The sequence below is a fragment of the Ursus maritimus genome, unplaced genomic scaffold (genome assembly GCF_017311325.1).
Source record: "Ursus maritimus isolate PB19 unplaced genomic scaffold, ASM1731132v1 scaffold_22, whole genome shotgun sequence".
Lineage (NCBI taxonomy): Eukaryota > Metazoa > Chordata > Mammalia > Carnivora > Ursidae > Ursus > Ursus maritimus.
The window spans coordinates 22286345-22311147 of record NW_024424675.1 but is presented as its reverse complement, the minus strand read 5'-3'; the positions used below and the strand labels follow the sequence as shown (position 1 = coordinate 22311147).

At 53.7% G+C, this 24803-nt stretch overlaps 1 protein-coding gene and 1 long non-coding RNA gene across 2 annotated transcripts; one reads left to right on the top strand and one right to left on the bottom strand.

Annotated features, from left to right (window-relative positions):
- Window positions 1-1368: 1368 nt before the first annotated feature.
- XKR7 (XK related 7) lies at window positions 1369-24051 on the bottom strand. Its single transcript, XM_040638135.1, has 3 exons — window positions 23465-24051; window positions 3551-3753; window positions 1369-2324 (listed from the first exon to the last, which is right to left on the bottom strand). Exons 1-3 carry the CDS (start codon window positions 24049-24051, stop codon window positions 1369-1371), a joined length of 1746 nt encoding a protein of 581 aa, XP_040494069.1.
- Window positions 3602-22401, top strand: LOC121104589. Its single transcript, XR_005836914.1, has 4 exons — window positions 3602-3734; window positions 15331-15585; window positions 20588-20661; window positions 22162-22401. It is a non-coding gene; the product is annotated as an uncharacterized LOC121104589 (long non-coding RNA).
- Window positions 24052-24803: the final 752 nt, after the last annotated feature.

The following is a 24803-nucleotide window of genomic DNA, read 5'->3' as shown; positions in this document are numbered from 1 at the left end:
TATCCCAGGGAGCTGCCTCTGCAGCGTGGCAGAGAGCCAAGATTTATGTCGTGTCCCCAGAGCTAATTTTTTTCAGCTGGAAACCAGCTGGCAGTTGAAATGTCTCAAGGGTTGTGAGGACAATTTCCTCGGGGGAAGATGACTGTGGACCAAGGTGGATGGGGCATAGAACTCCTATAAACCCCAGAAATCTAGAACTGGAGTAACCGTTCCTAGAATATTCCACTCACATGGGGTTCTAGAGCCCCCTCCCCCACCCCCATGGGAGGAGCTAGAATCTCTCAGAGCAGAATAGCAGGGCCTTCACCCTCATCACAGAATCCAGAGCAGAGTGACTCCCTGGACATTTTATCAGCTAAGTGTGCCAAAACTTAACCCAGCATGAGAATGTCTCTCTGGAACAGTTTCCTCTGCTGAATGTGCTAGAACCTCATGTATAATTGAGCCCAGAGTATCTTCCTAGACATTTTATCTGTTGTATTCAAGACCTTTATCTAGAAGAAGCGCTCTAGATACTCGTCTAGAACAAAGAATGGCTCCTGGAAACATTTCACCTGAGGGGTCTGGACCCTCATCCGCAACAGAGCCCACAACAAAGGGTGTCTCCTGAGGAGGTCACTTTGGGAACATTCTCTATGCAGTGAATTGAGGGTTCCCCTCCCCCACACCTGCTGTCCCTTCACGCCTCTGCCGGCCTAGACCCCTCAGTTGCCTCGGGGTTCTTCCTCCTGTCCAGCTGCAGCCCTGTCAGCCCCCGCCCCAACTCCCCAGCCCACCCCAACTCCCTCCTTTAATTCCCCTCTTGCCCAGGCTCCGGACCTCAGACCCCACAGGAACTGTACCAACCTTGTCCACCAGACGCTCCCACCTCCCCTCACATCTTCCACGGCCTCCTCCATCCTTCTCAGAGATCTCCTCTCCCCAGAGAAGCAGCCCACCCCCCACACCCCCAAGGAGCACAGGGCCTGGGTCATGGACCCCAGACAGTGGCCTGTCTCTGGCAGGTCCGCCAGGTGCGACATGTGGGTGACTCCAGGCAGGGCAGAGGGTGGGGTGCCCCCGGCACCAGACGTGGTATGGAGGCCTTCATGAAAGTGGGGGAGCTAATGAGGAGTGTAGCACCAGTTGATTCCCTGGGCCCTAGTTCAGGGGAGTTTAGGAAATGGGCCACAGGGCTGAAAACAGGGCCTAGGGCTGGGGCCTCCACAAGGCTGTCCCCTCCCCTGAAAGAACCCAATGGTGGGCCACTCTACCCTGGGACCAACAGATCCACACCCCTTTTAGCTGGGTGGCCCTGAAATTCTGGGCTCAACACTGTGGTTGATGTGGGGTCAGCCAAGCCTGTCCCTCTTTCCGTGGGAGACTGGCCTACACCGTGGTCTCATACTCCAGCAGCTCCTGGGCGGTCCCCACGCTCCGGTACTGCAACCGAGGCGTGGCCGGAGAGGAGTACTCCAGCGCCAGAATGGTCTTCCGGAGCCGGCGGTCAATAAAATGAGCATCCCAGGCAGGGTACTTCTTCCGGGGCAGGTCAATCCGAATGACAGGCCCTTCTGTCCGCAAAGGACGAGCCACTGGGGTGGGGGGCACGCCAGGCCGCACCTGGAAGACAGGTGGCGTGGGGGTCCCTGCGCGCTCGCCCCCCACCGGGGCCCCATCCCGCTCTGCGCCTGTAGTCCTCGGCAGGGACCTTGGGGGACTTGTGACAGCGTCGGCGGGTGGGCCACAGGGTCCGGGGGTCTCCGGGCAGATGCAGCCAGGCGTCTGGGGACCCAGCATGGGCCCGTTGGGGTGCAGGAGGCAGTAGTAGACGCACATGAAGAAGATGCCCAGCGCGAAGCTGGAGGCCACCACGCAGACCAGGATGAGCGAGCGGAAGTCGGTGGAGAAGTTGCGGCTGGAGTACCAGAAGCCCGTGAGCGCGGCGTTCTCCAGCAGCACGATGCAGTAGTAGAGGGCCATGCGGCGGCGGCTGCGGCCCTCCTTGACGTTGAACCAGCAGAAGACGTAGATGATGCCCACCACCATGTTGTAGATGATCTCCTCCCACTTGGACATGCAGAAGTCCGTCTCGCCCTGGATGACCCAGAAGGTCATGACGCACCAGTGGGCCACGATGAAGATGCCGAAGTAGAGCTTGTAGACGCTGGCGAAGAGCGCGAAGGCCAGACTGCGAGCCGCGATGGTGAACAGGTGCCATAGCACCTGGGCCACGGCGCCCTTGTAGGACAGGGGCCGCTTGTCGTCCCGCGAGTCCCGCAGCACCTTCTGGTAGGAGGCCAGCGTCCAGGCCAGGGACACAAGTGAGGCAGAGGTGGACAGGGCTGCAGAGACAGGGTGAGGGCAGGGTGGGCTGGGTTAGGGGTGGGTCTGGGTGAGGGGGTTCTGGGGAGGGGGGAGGGTGCTGGGTCAGGAGCTGGGTTCTGAGGAGGCGGGCGGGAAGGGTCTATAAATCAGGACGGCTGTGGGGAGGGTCTGGGTGGGCGGTCTTCCAGAGCAATGATGGGAGCAGGGAGAGCGGATGGGGCTGGTACTCCTGCAGGCGCAGGAGCATAAAGGAAGAGGGAAGGTGGGTGACTTTGGTCTTCATAAGGTCGGGGCCAAGTCTCTAGAATAGGGATGTCAGGGTTCAGGGGTCTTGGTGGGAGGGTGGGAAATTAAGGTCCAGGATTCTGGGAGCGAAAAAGAAGGTGAAGAGTTGGGGGGGGAGTCATGATTAGGGCATGGAGGAGCCAAGAGGGGACTGTTAGTAGCTATAGGCCCCCAGGGTGAAGCTAGGGTGTGGGGAGGGGTACCCAAGCTGAGCACAGCTGAGGGCATGGGAAGACATCTGCGGTGGGAAGTTTTGATTGGGTCCCAGTATCCTGGGCAAGGGGTCCTGAGGGGCCTGAGAGGTGGTGATAGAATCTTCCGGGTCATTGAAGGTGGGATGGACAGTGTCTGGGTGGGAGGAGCTTTGGGGGGGCTGTTTCTCTGACAGGGAAGGGGTTGGCCTGGTCTGTCGGAGTTAGGGGAGGGGCAAGGTTGGGGGCAAGTGCAGGGGGACCAGGAATAAGCCTGGGAGGAGTCCCCAGGGAGTAAAGACCAGTGAGAGGGTAGATGAACAGGCTCTCTGGAGACTGAGGGTGACTGAGCAGGTCCGGGAGTCAGGGGTGTCCCCGGGGGACGCAACCTGGGATCAGGACAGTTTGGGGAATGAAGGGCGGGGTCTGAGGTGTGGTGATGGGGTCAAGGGCCTCTTTGGACTTAGCAGAAATGGGGTCCTCTCTGCCCTGGCAAGGGGGAGGGAGGAGGGTGAGATCGGGGAGCACCCAGGGGTCCCAAAGGGAGGAAAGGAGGTGGAGGGAGCAGGCCCCTCGGACTCGAAGGGTTAAGTGGGCCGCTGGAGGGGCCACGGGGATCTGCAGAGGCCGGGAGGGCGGTGAGAGTAGCGGGGGTGGGGCCTCCAAATCCCCGACAGCGAGGGGGCCGGAGTAGGGGGGCCCCTGCAGCGGACTGCGGAAGAGGAGCGAGCCCCGGGGCGAGGGGCGGGTGGGAGGGCGGAGCTCACCGGGCAGCAGGTCGGGCTCGCCTCCGTGGTGCACCAGGAGGCTGAGCTGCAGCACGAGCTGCGGCGCGCTGCGCAGGAAGGTCTCCAGCAGGCGCAGCATGCTCACGTCCGCGCTCTCGAACAACATCCGCCAGTAGAAGTGGCGCCGCAGCCTCTCCCCGCGCCAGCGGCTCTGCAGCCCCAGGTACATGGCGCGCAGGTACCTGCGGGAGGGACGCCGTGCTCAGTCCCCGCCGTGCTCAGCCCCCGCGCGCTCAGCCCGCTCGCGGCTCTCAAGCCGCCCCCAGCCCGCGGGCGAGCGAGCGCCAGGGGCGGGGGGGCAGTGTGTCGTCGCGCGCTGCGCCGCACAGAGCCTGTGTCCTCGGCTGTAGAACCAGCTCCGGGGCTGTGATCGTCGGGGAACTCCAAATGGGCTCATTAGCTTAAAGCACTGGCATAAAGTAAGCCCTTAATTCAGCATTCTCATCATCATTCCCTGCTCTGGGGCCTGCTTTCTTTGCAGGGTTCCTGACCCCTTACAGTGCACTGAGGTTAGCCCCGTTATTGTCCTCACCTGACAGATGAGGAAACTTGAGACCCAGAGAGGTTGCCACCTGTCCAAGGTAACACAACTAGAAAGCAGTGGAACCAGGGTTCAAACCCAGGCAGCCTGGTTCTTTCAGGAACAGTCCCTGGTGCCAACCCCCAGCCTCCCTGCCTGTTCCCCAAGCCCACCTCTAAGTGCCCAGGTCTTCCCCCACAGGGCACAGGGAAGCTGCTCATAGGTCCCCTGGCAGGTGAGACTTGGCTGCTTCCTCTTGAGCCCTTTCTCCCACCAAACTTCATGGCTCTAGCTGCTCTGCACAGGCCACAGACCCCGGCTCCTGGTGTTCTCCCTCATTGCTGGGCTTTTGCACCTGCTGTTCCCTCTGCTGTTCCCTGTCCTCCAACTCCACTCCAGCCCCACCCCTATAACTCCTGCTTTTCTTCCATGGCTCAGCTTTTAAACGTGACCTTTCCCAGGAAAAGATCACTTTCCACCTGGGTTAGGGACCTCTCCAGACAGGCTTCTGTCTAACCCACAGTGGGCTGTGACTGCCTGGGTATGCAGCTGTCTCCCCCAGACTGTGAACTCTGTGAGGATGACTAGGTCAGCCTGATAACTGCTGTACCCTCAGTTCTTAGCACACAGCAGGTGCTCCATCCGTGTTGGCTCGAAGAGTGAATGCAGGCATGATTGCAAGTTTGTTTTAATTGAATGGAACTCTGGTCACCCATGAGCGGGTATGGAAGGGATTCTGAAGTCCTGAGTTCAAGTGCTGACTTTGCTTCTAATTTACTGTGTGCTTTTGAGCCAAACCCTCTCTGAGCCCTAGTGAATCCCTTCCAAAGTGGCTGTGAGGATGAAATGGATTTGAAAATGCTCTGTCCCTATAAAGTGCAGTGCCCATGTAGGATGAGAAGGAGTCTGCCACCCAGATCTACGCCCCCAACCCCCAAATTCTATGATTCATGGAGCAGGCACACGCTTTGCTGAAACCAGAGAGCACTCCTCTAGAAGTTGTCTCCCCAGAAATCAGGGAAGAAAATCCCAACACAGATTCAGTGATCCTATTACTTGAATCTGAGATTGGAGAACCAGGTATTTGGGGGTCTATGCCCAGATGTGAAGTGCTGGCATTTTTAAGGTGTTGTTTGGGAACCTGGGGACCAACTGTATTCAACTGTGTGTTGCCAGCCCAGGAGAGGAATCACGGTACTCCCTGGAATTTGGGATCAATGGATACCCAGAGTTTCCCAGACTGAGTATCCCAGGCATAGCAATGGTGTGGCCCTCACTGGGCCTCAGTTTCTCTAACTGCCAACAAGAAGGATGGGCTTGATGACTCCGGAAATCCTTTTAGAGCTAACGTTCTGGGACTCAAACTCTCCTCCCTAAAACATGGCCAGAAACAGTCCATTGAGGGCCCTCCTCCCCATCCCTGGGTCTTCCTAGCACCGATCAGTGGTGTAGACACACCCTCAACATGACACAGTGTGGGACCAGCAGCTGGGAAGGGTAAGAGCGCTGTTCCCTCAGAAGCAGAATCAACAAAAGCAAAGGCCCCTCCGTCTAACTCTCCCATCCCATGCTGGAATTCCTTCGGCAAATCCTAGCCCCGTGTGTTTACTCCTTCCGCTTGCACGCTCCCCAGGATGGGGAGTCCTTACGTCTTGAGGCAGAGCCTTTGCCTTCTGAGCACCTCCAAAACTCGATTGTGTTTCTTTTGATGCACAGAAATTTGTTTCCCTGTACTTTCCATTCTCTAGGCCCCTGACTTCCCCCCACACAAGGATCCCTGCAGCCCAAATCATTCATTCACTACCAAATATATTTTGATCACTTGTTATATGCCAGGTCCTGTGCTCTTAAGTATCTCACACTCCCATGGGACCGGGACAAGATACCATCTGAAGTAGATGCTCTAAGATGCTGTGGAACCCGGAGAAGAGATGGGCAACTTTAGCTGGAGTGGGGAGGAGATCAGGGAAGACTTCCCAGAGGAAGAAACATTTGATCTCAGCTTTAAAGCATGGGTAGGATTAGAAGGCACACAGGAGGCAAAAGGGCATTCCAGGTGGAAGAATCAGCCGACGCCAAGACATAGAGACATGAGAGGGCGTGGCCTTTTAGGGGAATGGATAGTGGTTTGCTGGGCCTGGAGGGGTGGCTTTTCACTGGAAGGGGCACAGGAAGACTAGAATTGTGAAGGGCATCAAATTCTGGACTGAAGAGTTCATATTTTATTTTAAATCTGAATTCTATCCCACAGTCAGGGGATGTGTGATCAGCTTGCTGGCTTAGAAAGCTCGCTCTGGAGGCTGGCTTGGAGGAAAGCCAGGAGAGGCTGGGGTTTGGTCCAGGCCTGAGCTGAAAGGCTGAACTAAGGCAGGGCACCGAGGAGGGGCAGAGAGCAGAGGCGGAGATGGCCAGGGGTGGGGGGCTACGGGAGAGAGACCAGGACGACCTGTAGGGCTTCTGGGGGCCCAGAACCACAGACCACCTTTTCCAGCCTCTATCTTCCCCCAGACCTATTCTCTTCTCCATTCCTGTGGCTCTGGCTTTGAACAGAAAGGAGAGACCAGCTGGTCCAATGTGAAGGGGCCTGGGGAGTTGGGGGGAGGGCGACACCCTGGAAGTTTCTCTCAGGCTGGAGGACCATCTGTTTCCTGGCCCAGGTCAGCATGAGGGAGGCCCTGGCCGGGCCAGTATCCATCACCACCTGACAGGCTGCCTGCCCACCTCCCCGCCACTCCTGCCCCCTCCTCTGCCAGCTCCCAAGGCCCCTTGCCCCAGATAACCACAGACAAAGGGCTCACCCAGGCCAGGGCTGCTGTGGGCCAAGTGGGGAAGGGGAGGGGAAGAAAGGAGGCCTCTGAATCCCAAAAATGTGGCGTTGGGCAGCGTAGAAGAGTCCGGCACAGTCTGGGGATGAGAGGACCTGGGTTCAACCTCACTGACTCTTTTGGCAACAGGACCCAAAACCGTGCCTGTTCCTTCCAGCCGGCACTAAATGCTCGTTGCCAAGGGCCTGCGAGGTTTTCACGGGCCTAGGAAAACGTTGGAGGCCTGGAAAAAAAATTGGCTCTAAAACACAGGGAAAAACTGCAGAATCAAAATTAATAAATGTTTAATTAAATGTCTGCAAAACAGAACATGATATCAGCCAGTCGACTGCAATTTGGCTTTTATCTGGTTATATATAATTTACATTTGGTGTTTGATGTGGCTGCATTTTAATATGCTTGATAGATATGGGGCCCACAAAGGTTTTAAAACAGCCCTGCCCAGGACATGTAACCTAATTTCCCCGTGCCTCAGTTTTACCTTCTTTAAGAAGGGGCCAGCACTCACCATCCTGCCTGTGTCACAGCCCCTGGGGCGGGGTTCCGAAAGGCAAGATGGCAAAATGCTGGACTTGCGGATTTGCTTCCCAGCCCTGACCTGCATGCTGTGTGGCCTTGGGTGGTCTCTTTGCTTCTCTGAGCCTCATTTTCCTCTTTGTTGTGAGGTGATGGGTTTGAAAATAATTTGTACAGTAGGCGGGGCGTGCACGTAGAGAGAGGGAGTACAGGCTAGGTGGAGGCCCTCGGGCTCCTCCTGATCACCAAGCAGCCTCTCTTGAAACCTCCTCCAGGAAGTCCACCCTATTTCACTCTAGTTGACGGGAAGTTGGAAGAAGTTGATTTTCACCACAAATGGGACCAATACCACCCACAGAGAAGGATGCCTCATCTCAGAGAAAGGAATCCCACCTGGGGGTGGGGTACAATTGGTCTCTAACAAAAGGCATCTCCAGTGCATCCATTCTCTCCACTCTGGTCCAGACCACCACCATCTTTTACCTTCTCGGTGGGTTCCCCGTATCCACTCCTGCCCCCCTGTAGTCCATTCTCCACGTGGCAACAGGTGGGATCCTTTAAAAACCAGTCAGATCATGTCATTCCCCTTCTCAAAACCTTCCAAGGGCCTCCCCTCACACTTGGAATAAAGTCCAAGGGTTTTCCCTTGGCTTGCGGGCCCTACACCATCTGGCCCTGCTTATTTCCTCATCTCGAGCCACTGCCTCATTTGGTGCCGGCCCTCCAGCTGCCCTGGAGGTTCCTCGAACCCAGCCTAACGTTCCTGACTCAGGACCTTTGCACTTGCTACTTGCTCTGCCTGGAAGGCCCTTCCCCCAACACCCTCCTGTGGCTAGTTCCTCCGCGGCTCCCATGTCACCTTCTCAGAGCGCCCCCCCCCCCGGGTCACCTGTCCCACGTGGGCCCTCTGCCCTCACCAAACCACTCTCATCTGCCGCACTGTCCCGTAGGGTCTTCTTGGGAACATACGTTATCAATCTTATTAACGTACACATTGATTTTCTGTTTTACCACTACGGCCCTATGAGGGTAGGGACTCAGTCTGCCTTGGTCACCCCTGTCCCCTCAGCATCCGTGCATGTAGTAGGCACTCAGTAAATATTTGTTGAATGAAAAAGGTGAGAGAGCGTTTGCCTGTGTCTTTCTCCAGACCTTGGAGGCCCCGGGGCTCCTCTGCCTGAGTTGGCTTACTGCCAGGACACCTCGTGGGCAACTCCTGTCCTCACTGACTCATTTCTATCCTTCCTCCTCCAGGAAGGCTTCCCTGATACTTCTTAGCCTGGTTGGGCCCCCCACAACACTGACTTCAACTACCCGAGGCCTGTGTGAACCAGACCTAACAGGTTTACCACCACCCGCTTTACCGTGTGTGGGAGCAGATGCTCAGGGGTCTATTTTGGATCTAATTTGCTGACTGCCTGTCTTGTGCTCAGAGAAGCATGTCCAGGAGGAAATTGGAAGAGCAGATAAATGTGTGTTGTTGAAGATGGGGTTGGGGGCAAAAAAACCACACGACTCTAGGGAAGAGAAAAGGCGGCAGGTAGGGTGTGAAACCTCTTACTCAGGCATCCAGAAAGCTACCTCTTCTGACCCCCGTTGCCTCTGAGAGTAGGCAGCAGGGTCAAGAAATGGACGGAGCTCATTCCTTGTTCCCCGGGTCCGGTCGCCTTTGTCCCCAGACCTGGGGGGGGGGGCTGCTCCTCTGTAATGGGTAGAAGGAAGGAGGAAGGGATCTCATGTCCCTGAGAAGCCAGGAAGCTTCTGGACCCAGTGCCTGGGTCGCCCTGTCTCCCCCTTGGTTTTGGTTCTTGTGTCAGCTGGAGTCTCCAGGACGAGTCAGGATTTCTGGTCTGGGCCTCCATCTCCATGCAGACGGCCAGCTTGGACCCGTCCTTTCGTCTGCCCTCACTTCTGGGTCTGGGTCACTGTCTCTGTCTGTGGCTCAGTCGGCCTGTTGTTGTGTCTGTCTCTTGAACACGGGGTTAGCCTATTTATTTGTTTATCTGTCAATCTGTCTGTCAGTCAGTCTTGCCCTGGGACCCTGGGTCCGTCCACCTGTCTATCCCTCGGACTACAGGTCATGTTGTCTCTCAAATACTATGTCTGTTAGTCAGACCGACCCTAGGGTCCTGGGTCAGCCTGTCTGTCTGCTCTTAAAGGCTGGGAACCTGGGTCTGTCTGCCTGTTGGATGTCAGGATAGCTTATCTGTCCCTTTGGATACTGGGCCTGCTTTTCTGTTTGTCTGTCTGTCTCTAGAATTCTGGGTAGGCCTATTGGTCCGTCTGTCTGTCTTCCAGTGTCTTGGCTGCCTGGTCCATCTGGTGGTCTGTTGCTCAGCTCGTGGCTTGGCATGACTGCCAGCTTTCCTGCCATCCTCCCCTGCCTGCTCCTCCTCTCCCCCGACTCTAGGTCTCTTTCTGTCTGTCTGCGTCTCTCACATCCTCAGCTCCTCCATCTGTCGGTCTCGGCGTTTCTGAGTGTGTGTTCTCGCCCCTTTCCACTCCCCCTCACAGCTCCGGGCCAAAAACACAGCAGCTTCCAGCGGCTCCTGCACTCGGGCTCCATCCAGGAACCGCCCCCCTGCACGGCCAGCTCTCCTGTCTCCCCCACGGGCCAGGCCTGCAGACTCTGGAAGGGGAGCAGGTGGCTCGGGGCAGGCAGGGCTGGCCAGAAGGAGCAGGAACTGCAAAGAGCTGAGCCCCTTACTGTTCTGTGGGTCTGTAGGGGGACAGTGTGCAGGTGTGACTAAGGATGATAATAGCTCACATTTATTGAGCGCTAACCGTATGCTAAGCCTTGTTATACAGAATGTCCATTCCTCACAGCCAGTCTTTGAGGTAGGCACTATTCCTATCCTCATTTTACAGACGAAGAAACTGAGAGCCAGGAAGGGAGTGGGGCTTGTATAACGTCCCACAGCCAGTTAGTGCCAGACCTAGGACTCAGACTTGGCCCTCCATGGGCCCCTGCCTCGGAGAAGGTGGTTGGGTTCCCTGGCAGGTGTGCAGTTTGGCCGCCAGGGAAGAGTTGGATGGGGACAGACCTGAAAGCTTTACCTGGCATGGCATTGGTTCGGAGAAAACAGGAGGAGGGGTGACCGTAGTTGTTGGAGTCAGGGGACCCAGGCTCAATCCTTCACTGGACTTTCTGGGGAAGTCCAAGTCCTCTGGGAGCCTTGGGTCTTCTGAAAAATGAGCCCTAGTAACTGGACACTTGCCTACGGACAGGGGTTTCCATCAGGCCCCTCGCCCCACCCATTCAGTTCTGGTAGCAGTTGTCCTGAATCCAAGTCCTTCCCTCCACCAGGTGGCACCACTCTGGCACCGGCCACTGAACTCCAAGCCGAGCCGGGGCGGCCTCCGGCCTCCCTCCTCCCTGGTCTCCTTCCTTCCTTGCCCTCCCCGAGCTGCTTCTTCACACAGCTGCCTGGGGGGATCCTGTAAAATCCTAGATCAGGTCGTGCCATGCCTTAGAGTAAACTCCTCACCACGACCTTTGAAGCCTAGTGAGAGCCAGTGTCCACCTCCAGGACCTCGTCTCCCTCCACCTTCCCCCTCTCATGAGTGTCCAGCTGTTTCCCGAATATCTCAAGCCCATTCCAGCCTCAGGGCTCTGCCTAGAAGGAGCTTCACCCATGCCTGGCAAATTCTCATTCTTTTCGTCTCAGCTCAGTGTCACTTCCTCAGGGAGGCCTTCCCAGATCCCCCTCACCTCCCTTCCAAAACACTTCTACACGCCCCTCTGGCCACTTTCCGTCCTGTCACCCTGCTTTCTTTTCTTAATTAACACATATCACAACCTGAAATGGTCTAATTTCTCACTTCTGTATTTGTTGTCTGTCTCTCTGACGGTCTGGGGACCCTGGTTGTCCTGTTTTCTGCTATGCTCCTAGGGCCTGGCATAGAGTTACTGTTCAACATATATTTGTTTCTTGAATGAGTGAATGTGTGAATGTACTTTATAAACTCTGCTTTATAAGCTCCCCCAAGTAAAGGCGGTCAAGTGCAGAGGGAAAGGACCCAAGCTTGGGAGTCAGGGAGACCTGGGTTCAGATTCTAGATCCAACATTTACTGTCTGTGTATTCTTGGGCAAGCTGCTTCCTGCTTTGAACCCCTCGGCTCAATGCCCACTTTATGGGGTAGCTATGAAATCAGAAAGTGGTGATAGGCATAAAATTCCTAGCCCAGTGGCGGGCACTCGACCAGCGACCAGCGGGAAGTTTGAGGAGTTGTCTGACTCAGAACTAAGCAGGGAGAGGAGGCCTCAGGGCTTCCAGTTTAGTTCCTGGTAGGCCTGAGACCTGCTCCTGGACTGGCCTTCCCAGCTGCTCATTGAATCTGTCCCCAGGAGGCAGAGGGTCAGAGAAGTTCCTTTGGGGAAAATTCCTAGGGCAGGGTCTTCTTTGGGGGGGTCTTTGTCCTTCCCCTGAAAACAACGGCCACTCATTGAAAGGCCTTCTGAACATACTTGGCTAAAATCCTCACTGCAACCCTGGGGGTTTTGGGGACATGATCCCCATTTTCCAGATGAGGAAACTGAGTCTCAGAAAAGAGGAGGTTTATTTGACATTGATTCACCCAGCATTTTAAAGAACCTACTATGTGCCAAGAACTGTGCTGAAAGGGCTGGTGGTGAGCTAGACAGACCCAGCCCACCTGGTGTGGCCCCAGGAGGAGACCTGGACACTGTTTAGATCAGCATGTAAACTGGTAATGACGAACATTCCATGGGTTCCAGACATGCTCCAAACAGGGCTGTGCTCTAGCACTGAGGAAGCCCGGGCCTGGCCCTGCTGGCAGAGGCGTGGCAGGCAGGGAAAGCTTCTGCAGGAGGGGGCTGCTGAGCCGTGATCTGAAGCAGGCACAGGAATTAACCCAATGAAGGAGGGAGGGTAGGGAATTTCCGGTGGAGGAACAACATGGGGAAAGGTCCTGAGTGGCGAGGAAACAGTAGATGGTCAGAATGGCTGTAGCTCAGAGAAGGAGGCGAGAAAGTGAGACGTGAGGGGGCCATAGTGAAGCCTTTGGCCTTTATCATAAGAATAATGGGGAGCCATGGAGAGGTTTTAAACAAGGGAGCAATGGGAGCAATGGGAGCAATGGTAGAACTAGCTAGAACTTCTGCCTTTTAGAGGGAGCACTCTGTGGGGAACAGAGTGGGGAGAAGCAAGGGGGCAAGGTGGGAGCCCAGTTACAGGTGAGAGGTGAGTATGGCCCCCCAGAAGGGCATGGACTCCAGAGGCAAGTAGCAGGCATTTGGAGAAGTGACTCACCCAAGGTCAAAAGCCAGAAGCATCACAGCTGCATCTCAAATCAGGAACAGTGACTCCCCCATTTCACCACAGGGCGCAAATCAAGCTGAGTCAGGCCCTGAGGACCCAGATGCAGTCCGTGGGTCCTCTGGGAAAAACTGGACTCCCCTCCCCGTTACCTGCAAGGGGGCCCAGGAAGCTCTTGTAGGGAATGGCCTTGAGGCTCCCTTCCCATCTGTCTATCCCTCAATGCTGAGCTCTCCTGTAAGGATGCAAAATAGGACCTTCCTGGGGTTGGCAGCCAAATGAGTCATAAATGTCAGAAAAGAATGTGATTTTACACGTTTGGCTCCCATTTCGTGCAGTGCTGAGAGCTGGGCTGTTTCCCTCCTCCTTAGCAGCCCTCTACGAAGTCACGGCACCTCTTTTTTTGCTGGGCTAAGGCCAAACATTTCCCTGCCACTAATTTTAGGCTCCGGCTGAAAAGCTGAGACCCTCTCCCCTCCCACCCACTGCCACCAGCTCTTCTTTTCACTCAGCCCGGAAGCAGGCAGCCCCTCTCCAGCAAAGCATCTGGGACTGGGTTCCCACCTCCTTTTCCCTTCACTGCATGAATGCAGCCAGATCTCCTCCTCTCTCTGGGTCTCACTTTCCCTATCTGTGAAATGGGTGCAGAGCAGATATTAAAGCCCAGTACCCCATATTCTAGCCCAGGGCTCGTTGCTCCCCCACCCCCCACCCCTGCTTCTCTCTTTTCCTGATATCCCTGGGCGGAGTTGTCCCTGTGAGGCAGGGCATGAGCCAGTGGGGGAAGGGGGTTTGATCCAGTCTCCTGGTGGCATCTGAAAGTACTTGGAGACCAAGGAGGGCAAAAAGTGCCACTTCTATCTGTCCCTGGCCTGTGAGCCCCTAGAAGGTAGAGAGGCCAAGCTGTTATTATGGGGTACTCTGGGGAAGGAGAGATGGGTGCCTTGGCTAGAAAGCAGAGAAGCTCTAGCTGATTGCTGCCCTGGAGAATGTTGAGCCCAGTGTGGATGGAATTTCAATTTTTAAAGAATAGATGGAAATTAGAATATTTGTGCAAAAAAAAATTCCAATTTGGAAATACTGGCAACTCATTTTTTAAAACACCATATGAATTTTTATTTATTTTTATTTTATTTTTTTTAAGAAAGGGATAGAGGATGGGGAAGGGGCAGAGGGAGGGGGAGAAAGAGAATCCCAAGCTGGTTCCATGCCCAGCACAGACCCTGACTTGGGGCTCGATCTCACAACCCTGAGATCATGACCTGAGCTGAAATCAAGAGTTGGATGCTTAACTGACCGAGCCACCCAGGCGCCCCTACCATATGAATTTTTGAGAAATTATTATTCCTTTTTAAAGGTGTAGTAATGGTATAACGTATTTTAGTTATACTTTTTAAAGGTCTTTTTATTTATTTTTTTTAAAGATTTTATTTATTTATTTGAGAGAGAGGGAGAGGGAGAGGGCATGAGCAGGGGGAAGGGCAGAGGGAGAAGCAGACTCCCCTCCAGCAGGGAGCTCAATGCAGGGCTCCGATCCTAGGACTCTGGGATCATGACCTGAGCCCCAGATAGATGCCCAACCGACTGAGCCACCCAGGCACCCAAAGTCTGTCTCTTTAGAGATGTACTGAAATATTTATAGATGCAGTGATATGATGTCTGAGATTGACTTCAAAATAACATGGAAGGGAAAGAAATGGGGTGGGGTCTAGACCTATGGTCTCCAACATCGACGTGTCCTACACTCGCCACACATGGCTATTCAAATTTAAATTCATCAAAATTAAATACAATTTAAAATTCAGCTTCTCAGTCACACTAGGCACACTTCAAATGCTCAATAGTCATGCCTGGCTAGTGGCTACTGTACTGAACAGTGGAGGCATTGAGCATTTCCATCACAGCAGAAAGTTCCATTGGATGCCGCTGGCCCAGATAAAGCAAGATTGGCCAGGAGTGAATTGTTGAAGCAGGGTGGTCGCACAAGGGGGATCATTATCCTGTTGTCTCTACTTTTGTATATTTAAAAGTTTCCCATAATAGGGGCGCCTGGGTAGCACAGTTGTTAAGCGTCTGCCTTCGGCTCAGGGCGTGATCCCGGCGTTATGGGATCGAGCCCCACATCAGGCTCCTCCGCTGGAAGCCTGCTTCTTCCTCTTTCACTCCCCCTGCTTGTGTTCCCTCTCTCGCTGGCTGTCTCTCTCTGTCAAATAAATAAATAAAATCTTTAAAAAAATAAAAATAAAAATAAATAAAAGTTTCCCATAATAAAAAGTTTCATCGAGCAGTAGGGAAAAAGTACTGCGTGGGCCAAACAAACACAACCTCAGGCTGGATTTGCCCACAGGCCACGGATGTGCAACCCATGGTATGGCAGCTAAGCCTCGTAAAGCCCCCAACTTCGATCCACAGAGTCTTAAAACTGTAAGGGGCTTTACAGATCATGTAGTTTACCCTCCAAAGCTACAGCTTCCCTGCCAAAGTCAGCCACTTCCGGCTGCACGCGTGTGGCCCCAAGGAGTTCCCAGCCTCAGGAACAGCCTACTCTGTCCAGGGCAGCGGGGGACAGAGTGATTGTCCTGATGATTGTTCTAGATGTCTTGCTCCTATTCAAACAGAGTCTGCCTCCCTTGGACCTTGGGTTGTCATCTGTCCTCACACTATCTCTGGAGCTAGTCTCCTTCCTTGAAAGACTGTCTGTGGATGACCCTGAGGCCCCTCCTCCACCTGCTGTCTTGTGACTACGTAAGTGCGGTGGGCTCTCCCTGGGCCAACAAGAACAGTGAGAGCAGTAAGTACCTTCTGAGCATCGAGTCTGTGAAAGTCCTGTGCATTTACATCATCTAGGGACGTGTTTACAAGAACCTTAACAGGTGGGTATTATCACCATCCCCATTTCACAGATGACGCTAGAGCTCTGGCTGCTGAGGCCATGTGCCCGGGGTCACACAACGAGGAAGTCCTGGAGCCATGAGCCCACCAGCACCCCACGCTCTCTGCTACCTGCCCTCGCGTCTGAGTCCGAGGGAACTCAGCCAGTGTTCTTGGGCCCCTAACTGGACTTGACAGGTGGGGTAACTGAACCTCAGGCAGGGAAGTGTCCTGCTGAAGATTCTGATTTCAAAGACACCATTTGGTTCACATGAACATTTACTGAGCACATACTAGATCCGGCTTGTAAGCCAGCCCGGTGGCCACACCAGCATCCTCCTGGGAACCTAGCCCCGGCGCTGTTCCTCCCACATCTCATACAAATATAAATGCATTGCCTTTAGCCTGCATTTGTCCACTGCCAGTGTGGAAGGCTGCAGATGGAGGCCTAGCAGACCCCAGCCGTGCCCACAACTGCCCTGGGGTCCCACACTGCCTTTGCACCCCCCCACATCAGCCACGGATACAAAGCCTGCTTCAACAGACTCCTGTTCTAGTAACTGCGAGGGACCTCACCAAAGCTGGCCAGGTGCAGGGTCCCCAACAGCAACAGAGGCCAGTCACCGTGGGGACCAGAGAAAAGAAAGGGCAAGGCCTCAGCTCTCCAAAGGCTTGTAATCTGGTAGGAAAACCAGGAAGGTGGGCAGGCGATCACAACAGAACACCATCAGGGCTGTGGGGCTGAAGAGGACTGAGTAATTGTGCCTAGAGGGAAAGTCTGAGAGGAAGAACCCAGCCTGTTAACAGGGGGTACTTTATATTCAAATCAAATTTGAAAAATATCTGATTTTTTTTCCTCTTCCCAAAGCAATATGTGATTGATTGTGTTGTAGGAATACACTGAACTAGCGGAGGACAGGGTTGCTTGGTGGTCACACATGTGGGCTTGGGAACCTGACTGCATCCCTTTAAACCCCAGCTCTGCTACTTACTAACTGGGAGGCTGTGACCTCTTTGTGCTGTAATTTCCACATCTGTAGGATGGGCCCATAACGCTAGCTCATGCTAATTGAGCACTTATGATATGCTGAGTCCTTTGCAAAGTATGTTCCTTATATTTATCGGTAAGCCTTCACAGTGGCTACCTGCTAGCCATGGGACATTATCCTCCCATCTCACAGATGAGGAAACTGACAGAGGTGAAGTGACTTGCCCAAGGTCATACGGCTCACACGTGGCAGAGCCAGAGGTTGAGCTCCACAGTCCTTGTTCTTTATTGCCAGACCCCCTACTTGACAGAATTGTGGTGAAAAAGAACGATCTCATTGAAGTTTCTATAAATGTAACTAAAATTTTCAATAATATCTGACTTTTTAAAAGCAGGTGAATATATGCTTGTATTTCTTGGTTAATTATAAACAAAAGGAAATCTTTTAGCAGTACAAGAACTATCTAATTAGTAAGTGGAAATCTCCATAACCCCACCTCTGTGCACCCCCCCCCCAGATAATGAGGGGAGAGGAGTCTTCTTTATACCTTTTCTGTGTCGCCCGAAGTTTCAACAAGAGCCTATCGTTCCTTTATAAACAGACAAGACAACTAAACAATTTCCACTTTAAAAACAACAACTGGCTGGACTGAGGGAGTGGGAGGTGGGGGCTGAAGGGCTGAGGGCACAACGGGTTTGTTCAGGGAAAGCTTCTCAGAATAGGTAGCATTTGAGCTTGGCTTTGAAGGATGTGCAGAATTTCACTGGAGGAGAATGGGACAGGGTGTTGCTAGAAGGACCACAGGCAGCGGCTCGCAGGCATGAAGGGAAAAAGTGTGTGGCTTGGTTTTTAGAGCGCTGGAGCAGTGAGGAGACAAAGGGCAAGAGGCCAAGGGCTCCGATGCCAAGCTAAAACATCTGGACCTGCTCAAGGGGCAGAGGGGAGCCTAGGCTGGCCCTCTGGGTCCAGAGTGGTGGCAAGGTCAGATCTGAGCATTCGAAATATCCTTCCGGCTGCAGGTGGAGGCGGGATGGGGTGGAGTGGGGTGGGGAGGGGGGAACTGGAGGCTGATAGGATTTCCCAGGGGAGGAATTTCAAGACCCTAACAAAGGCAGGGTGGTGAATGGAGAGGCCAGAGTGGATCCCAACCCATCCTCCTTCCCCTCCCTAGGGACCTGCGCCCCAGCTGCCTAGGTTCAAAGCCATTTCCTGGCAGCCCTCCATCCTCCCCACAGGGCTTCTCCTGTGTGGTCTTTATAGATCAAACAGGGGGCGCTGGGCCCAACACCCTGCAAAGTCAGAACAGGGAGGAACCTTGAGGATAATCATCGAGTTCGGGGAGGGGGGGGGTTGGGGGTTATAAACATGTTTCAGCTGTGGTACAGTCAAAACAAAATCCTAGATAGGTAACCGAAATATCAGAAATGAGAAACTCAGAGATTTCAGGTTGAAACGATGGTGCGAAGGCAGTGAAAGCGTTTGAAAACCACTATGGAATCCAATCCCTGACCCGTTTTATAAAGAATAATACAAATAGTAAAGGCTGAAGAGAATTGCACACTTCCTGTGTTCTAGGCGCTGTGCTAAACACTACGTATACATTATTTAATTTAATTACCCCCTCAAGCCACATGGGAAATGTACTATCATTAGAATGTCCATTTTGCAGATGAGAAAATCAAGGCATGGACAAGTTATGCCATTTGTCCCAAATCCCAGAAAGTGGCAGACGCAGGATGCATAGGGCTGATTCCAAAGTCCGAGTTCTTAGTCATTAACATTCTGGCCCCCGTGGGGAAAATGACAAAAGAAGGACAGATACCCTGTCCACTGTGCCTGAAACAGACCTCTACCCCTGCGGCTACTACTGTGGTCCAGCCCCCGTCCTCCCTCACCTGGATCACGGAGCAGCGTCCTCCTGGGTCTCCAGGCTTACCCTGGCCTCCCGCCACTCTCTTTTCCAGCAGCCAGCGTGCACGTTGTAAAACAGAAGCCAAGACCCTATTCCTCCCCTGCTCAAATCCTCTGGGGCTCCCACTTCACGCAGAGTGAAAGCCCTAGTCCTCCCGAGGCCTATGAAGCCCTGCGTGATCCAGCCCCAGCCAGCCTGTCCACCATGGTCTCCTCCACTTCCCCTGACTCTCTGCTTCGGCCATACAGGCCTTCTTGCTCCTTCTCTTTCCCTCTGCCTTGGGCATCCTTCCCAAGGCCTCCACATAGCTCACCGTCACCTCATTCAGTCCTCTGCCCACATGCCACCTCCTGGCAGGGCCCTGCCCAGACCACCTTTCCTCAAAGGGCCACAGCCTCCTCCCTGGGACTCCGTAGCCCCCTGCGCTGTTTCACTTTATCCATGGCACTTACCAGTTGACCCGTTAGATTTCGTATTATATTTACAATATATATTATATTTGATTGTACTGGTTTATTGGTTCCCCCCGTTAGACTATGGATCGTCGTGAGAGCAGGGCCTTTGTCTTAGTCACCACTCTATTCCCAGCATGTAGCACAGTGCCTGGTATACAGCAGGTGCTCCATATATTTGTGGAATGTATGACTACAGATGAAATGAACAGGTAGCTTCGAGGCCCTCTTGCCCTCCTGCCCCCTCCTTGGCCATGTGCGAAGTGAACAAATCTTCCACAGGGAACAAAGACCAGGCTGATGGCACTACTCACTCCAAGCGTCCTGAATACTGAACAGTGCGACCAGTCCTTTGCTAAATCCTGGGTACACATTATCAGATGAAAGCTAGAAACAACTCAAGAGGTGGTACTATTATGGCCCCTAGATGACAAAGGCACAACTCAGGCACCGAGAGATTATATAGCTTGTCACCACCACATATAGGAAGTGAACTGAGGACATTTGAATCCAGAGTCCATACTCCTAACCATTAAGCCAAGAATATAGCTTCCCAGAGAGAAGACCCAGAAGCTGACTTTCAAACCCAGCTGGTCACTGATTCATTTCAGAACTTCTCTCAAGTGCAGGTTTGTGAGGAGGTGGAGGGAGAAGTGCTGGGGCAGAGAGGGAGTGGTTAGAAGTAAGGCCTTCCCTCTAAAGGCCTGCCTGCCTCCCTCCCCATTTTGGGTCCCCAGATCCTGACAGCCTCAGAGGAATCCCATGCCAGATCATCTCCCACTAATTGGCTTAGCAAACTATGCTTATCTGGGCAAAGCTTGGCCCAGTGAGTTCAAGATTAGGGAAAGCAGGATTCACGGTTTGCCTCTCTGCTGCTCACAGGGTCAGAGAAGACAGGGTTAGGACTTTAATTGGCTTAACAACCCTGAGTGGCTTAACAGCTGCGAGGGTTAGGGTTGGGGAGGGATGAAAACACAGGTTGCTGTCCAGCTCACAGCCAGCTTCATGTCCCACCAAAGGGTTGATTTTCTCAGGGATCCGTCTTTGTGTGGGGCCACTGCTCTGAGAGCCTCCCATGCAGCCCATGTGGGGTGCCAGAGACAGGGCTTGGGCTTGAGAGCTGGAAAAAGCTGGGTTGGCACCTCCCTTCCCCCCACTTCCTCAGTGGATGACCTTGGACGAGTTACTTGACTTCTCTGAGCCTCATTTTCTTGTCTGATGGGGTATATCAATGGCCAAAGAGGAGAGGTTTCAGGGGAGAACGAGATCCAGTGTCTGGAGACCTCACCTCGGGCTTGTTGGGACGAGGTGGGCACACAGCATCCATGAATTCCTTCCCCCCCTCTGCCTCCTCAGAGACCCATTTTGTGTTTAAAATAATAATAATGACACCCATTTCACAGGGTTGTTTGGGAACAGAATCCAGCCTTATCAGCTGAACCCGTGTGCTGCCAGGTCTGTGTTATCTAGCTCCTCCGAGGACTCAGACTTTTGATTCAGCGTTGTTTAAGTTAGAGAAGTTGAAAGCTATTTTTATAATTCAAATTATTTTATTCAGAAGTGCGGGTGTGGGATCAGAAGGTGGGCTGGCTAGTCTCCCAGCTTGGATCCTGTAGGGCTCAGACACACCTCTCCTTCTTCATTACTCCAGGTTCCAGCACTCAGAACATCTGCACCAAGGCCGGCTGAACAGTGAACATGTTCATTGTGGGAACATTTCACGTGGTAAGCAAACATATGCCAACATTGCTTAATTTCTAGGAATGCCAGCCCCGTGGCTTCTATCTTGTCTGGGTTTTCTTCCATGTAGCCAGAACCTCAGCCATTTTAGAATCCAGAGCTTTAGGGACAGGGGTCCAGAGGCTTTAGCTCTGATAGCCAGTCCCAGAGTCAGAATTCCAGAAAGGGGAAGCTCCTAAGGTCATCGGATCTGATATTCTCATTTCACATACAGGGAAATTGAGGCCCAGAGATGGGAAGAGTCTCACCCAAGGTCACCTAGCAAGCTAGTTACAAACCCTGATGGAGTCATGGGTTTCCTGATCCACACCCCCAGTCCAGCACTTTCACCACAATACACACTTTCTCCTCATCCTCGCCCACAATGTTCAAATCCCTCCCCCTCCTTTCACATTCTTATCTCAGTGCAGCAGAAGCTCTGACTTCCTATCTCCTGGAATCTTGGGATCTCAGACTCATAATTCTTTGAGCCTGGGGGACACTTTAGTGGCAGAACTGCAGGGTGGATAAATTGAACTTGGGCTTTGAAGGCAGAGAGTCCTGAGTCCCAGCTCTTCTACTCCTTAGCTGTGTGACCTTGGGCAAGGATGCCCCCTTTCTGAGCCTCCATTCCCTCAGCTGTTAAGTAGGAATAACAATACAACCACATCCCAGGAGTATTAGGAGGGACGCAGCAGATGAAACAGGTAAAAAAGCAACCAACAGGCTTGGCACAAAGTGAATGCTTCATAAACTAATTGTTATAGAACTATAAATTAGGGCTCTCACACCCCTAATGCCTAAGTGAAATGGTCCATATGTGATCAAAGGGAATGAAACTGGACAAACTGAAACAAATATATACCCTGTCTAAATTGCTACAGGCTCCATACTGCTAGATTTCTTTTTTATTTTCCAGGAGAAGCTAGACCTCTGGATTTTTGAAATACTATACAAGCCACATAAGACACTTCTGTATGCCATATTCAACCCCTGGGCCATTAGTTTGTCATCCCTGCAAAATCATCTCATCCCAACGCCCTCACTTTACAACTGGGGAGAGTGGAAATAGCCCTTTTATCTGGGAAGCTATGGAGCTCCATGGACCCTCAGCCATCTCCAGCCACTCCCCTGAGACCTCCACCCCCATCCCCATGGCCATTTTTTTCCCTGTTTGAGGGAAGCTCAGTTTATGTTCAAGAAGGAAGTATTTGTTTCTTGTAAGTAGATTCAGAACAAGGGAAGGAGGGGGTTTGAGGTACCCAGTGAGTTGAGGGGCAGCTGGCCCACTTTAGGCTAAAGGGAAAGGGGGATGAAGCTTTGGCTACCAAGAATAGGAAGTTACCATTTCAGAATCTAAAAATATCTATCACCATCTGTCCACTCGGGCACAGAATGATAAATGCAGATTAGTTCCTGGATGTAGACATGAATATTTTTATGTGTCAAGCTAATAATAATAACACCACCTTGTGTGGATAGAGCTCCACCTCCGTATTCCCCCAGGGCAAGCTAAATGGAATACACACATCATCTCAGCAAGGCATGGATGGGGAAACCAAGGCAGAGAGAAACTCAGCAACACAACAACGGTGACACAGCAAGTGAGCAGCTGGGACAAACCCTGGGAGTCCTGTTTCCAACCCTCGCCCAGTACTGAATCTTCTGAGTTAGGCAGAATGTGTTAACAAGTAGCAGAATAAATATAACAACAGCAGTAATCACCCTTTACATCTCTATAGTGACTTTGACTTTTTCCATGCTTTCCCCACATCTGTGATCATGATGATTTAGTATGTTCCTAAAATACATTACAGTCTGCCAGACCTTCACACAAACCTCCTCTCACCTGACCAACCATCCCAACAGGTAAGAAAATGTAATGGTAGAACAGTAAGAGGAGATAAGTAGGGATTCTCCCTCATTTCACAGGTGAGGAAACTAAGGCTTGGAGGGAGGTTTATCTAAGATCACATAGTGGGCAAATTCCTTCTGGCAGTGCACAGTACAGCCTAAGCTACCAGAGCAATTCTGATTCAAGGGGAACCCCAGGTTCAGAATTCCCCCTGTCACCAATTAGCTCAGCTCAGCAGACAGCCTGGAAGTGGGCTGCTCATAGAAAGCCTCAGTTTTGTTTTACTGCCCTGGGATTAAATGACAGCTAGTGGCCGTCTAATCTCAGATCGAAGATCCCAAATTCCTTCAGCCCTGTTGGGGTGGGGGAGACACTGGGGGAGTCCTAGGAAACAGAAGAAGCCAGACAGCTTCTCAGCAGGGTCTGGCACTTCCTTAACCAGAAGTCCAAAAGTTTGGGCGGGATATTCATTTAGCTGCCTCCAATTCTGTTTCTCCTGGGAGGTTGGGAATGGACTGCAATTCCAAACAGAATCTTTTGAGAGCAAGGAAGGACTTCTGAGATCTTTCCTAAGCTGAGGCTTGGCATTCAGGCAGAGGAGTGGGTCAAGGCTGGAGGAAGACCTGGGGCCCTGTTCCAAGCTTCACACACCCCCTTCAGCCCCAGGCCCTCCTCATTCACACCCCTGAGGATCACTTTCTCTCTCTTCTTGCCCCATCCCTTCCTCCCTCAATGGCCAGATCAGAGAGGATGGCACGGGGGTTGGTCAGAGTTTGAGGGCAGAGGTCAGAGAGAAGCGGGCAGAGAAGAGATCAGAGCTGCAATAGGGTGGGGCGGGGCGGAGGTCAGGATGCAAGGGGGGCCTGGAGAGGTCAGAGTAGGGCTGGGGCGGCAGGTAGCCCCTTGCCACCCCCACTCCTCAAGCTCAGCTCCCTCCACCTGCGCTTCTCCTACCTCCAGACCTGGCCGAGCTGCAGGAGGTGGACGAGGGTCTGCAGCAGCCAGACGCAGAGGCGGCAGCAGCGGCGGCGGTAGGCGCTGGCCGAGGAGGGCGCGGGCCCGGGACCCAGCTGGGGGCTGACTTCTTTGGTCCGGAAGGCGGTGGCGCTGTCCTTGGTGCTGATGGAGGGCCCGCCGGGGACGCTGTCCTTGGTGCTGACGGCGGGTCCCGGGGCGCCCGCGGGATCCGAGTAATCGTAGACGAACCAGCGGAAGCTGAGCAGCTGCACGACCAGCGAGGGCAGGAGCACGAATAGCAACGTGAGGCCGAAGTAGGTGCGCTGACCGTGCAGGTAGTAGGAGGCCGCCAGCCACAGGTCCGTGGCGCCGTCGGAGAAGAACACGAGCAGCGCGCACAGCACCCAGCAGCAGTCCCGCAGCTCGTAGCGCGGCCCCGAGCCCCCCGCCCCGGTCACTCCGGGGCCCCCGGCCGCCGCAGTCGCCTCCTCCCCGTGCCCGCCCGCACCACTCCGGGCTCCTCCGGCCGCCCCCTCCGGCCCCGGGCCGGCCGCGGCCGCCGCTCCATCCGACTTCGCGGCCATGTTGGCGGAGCAGGAGGCGGGGAGCGACTTCCGGGCGGCGGAGGGGGTGGGGTGCGGAGTGGGGAGGACCCTGTGCGGGAGGCTCCCGCCTCCTCCTCTTCCTCCTCTCTTCTTCTTCCTCCTCCCTCTACTTCAATTATTCATTCCCCTCGGCGCCGCCCCCGTCCCTCCCCCACCCCGCCAGGGCTGCGGCCGGATGGGGGCAGCTCCCCAGGGAAGAGGGGGAGGGGAGGGGAGAGCATCCCAGGTCACCCTCTCCTTCCTTCCTCAGAGGCGTGGGGCCTGAGCCACACGCTTTCTGCCTCTCATCTCCACCCCACTGCACTTCCTTCTGCCTTCTTTTCTTCACCGCTCCCTTCTCCATCCTCTCCTCTTCCATTTATCTCCTCTGTTTACCTCCAGTGGCCTAGGTCTGAGGAGGGTAGAGGTTAGGGGACTTGGAAACAAGGAGCTGCCTAGGCGAGCACCTCAGGAACTCTCTAGCAATCACTGGATGCTAACAAGCCATTTCCTAGTTTCCAGAGTGTTTGCGTATTGTTCCATCCCCGTCTTTGATCTTGAAGAGTCCCTTTTCCTATTGTCTTTTTCTTATTGGTTTGAATGAGAAAATTGCAGCTCTGAGAGTTGCTGTCTCTTCCCCACTCTCCCCTTTCCCTCCCTCAGGGACTGCTTTCATCTGGCCACAGCCCTAGTAGAGTTGGGCAGGGAAGGGGCAACATCAGAGGGAAGGGGATGGGAGGAAGCACCAGGTA

What these genes read in the sequence shown, in the direction of transcription:
- XKR7 (XM_040638135.1), bottom strand. Translation starts at nt 24,051, where the DNA reads ATGGCCGCGAAGTCGGATGGAGCGGCGGCCGCGGCCGGCCCGGGGCCG. An exon ending in CAGCTCGGCCAGGTCTGGAG is followed by an intron (nt 3,754 to 23,464) that starts GTAGGAGAAGCG and finishes TCCCTCCCGCAG; the next exon opens with GTACCTGCGCGCCATGTACC. An exon ending in CGAGCCCGACCTGCTGCCCG is followed by an intron (nt 2,325 to 3,550) that starts GTGAGCTCCGCC and finishes CTGTCTCTGCAG; the next exon opens with CCCTGTCCACCTCTGCCTCA.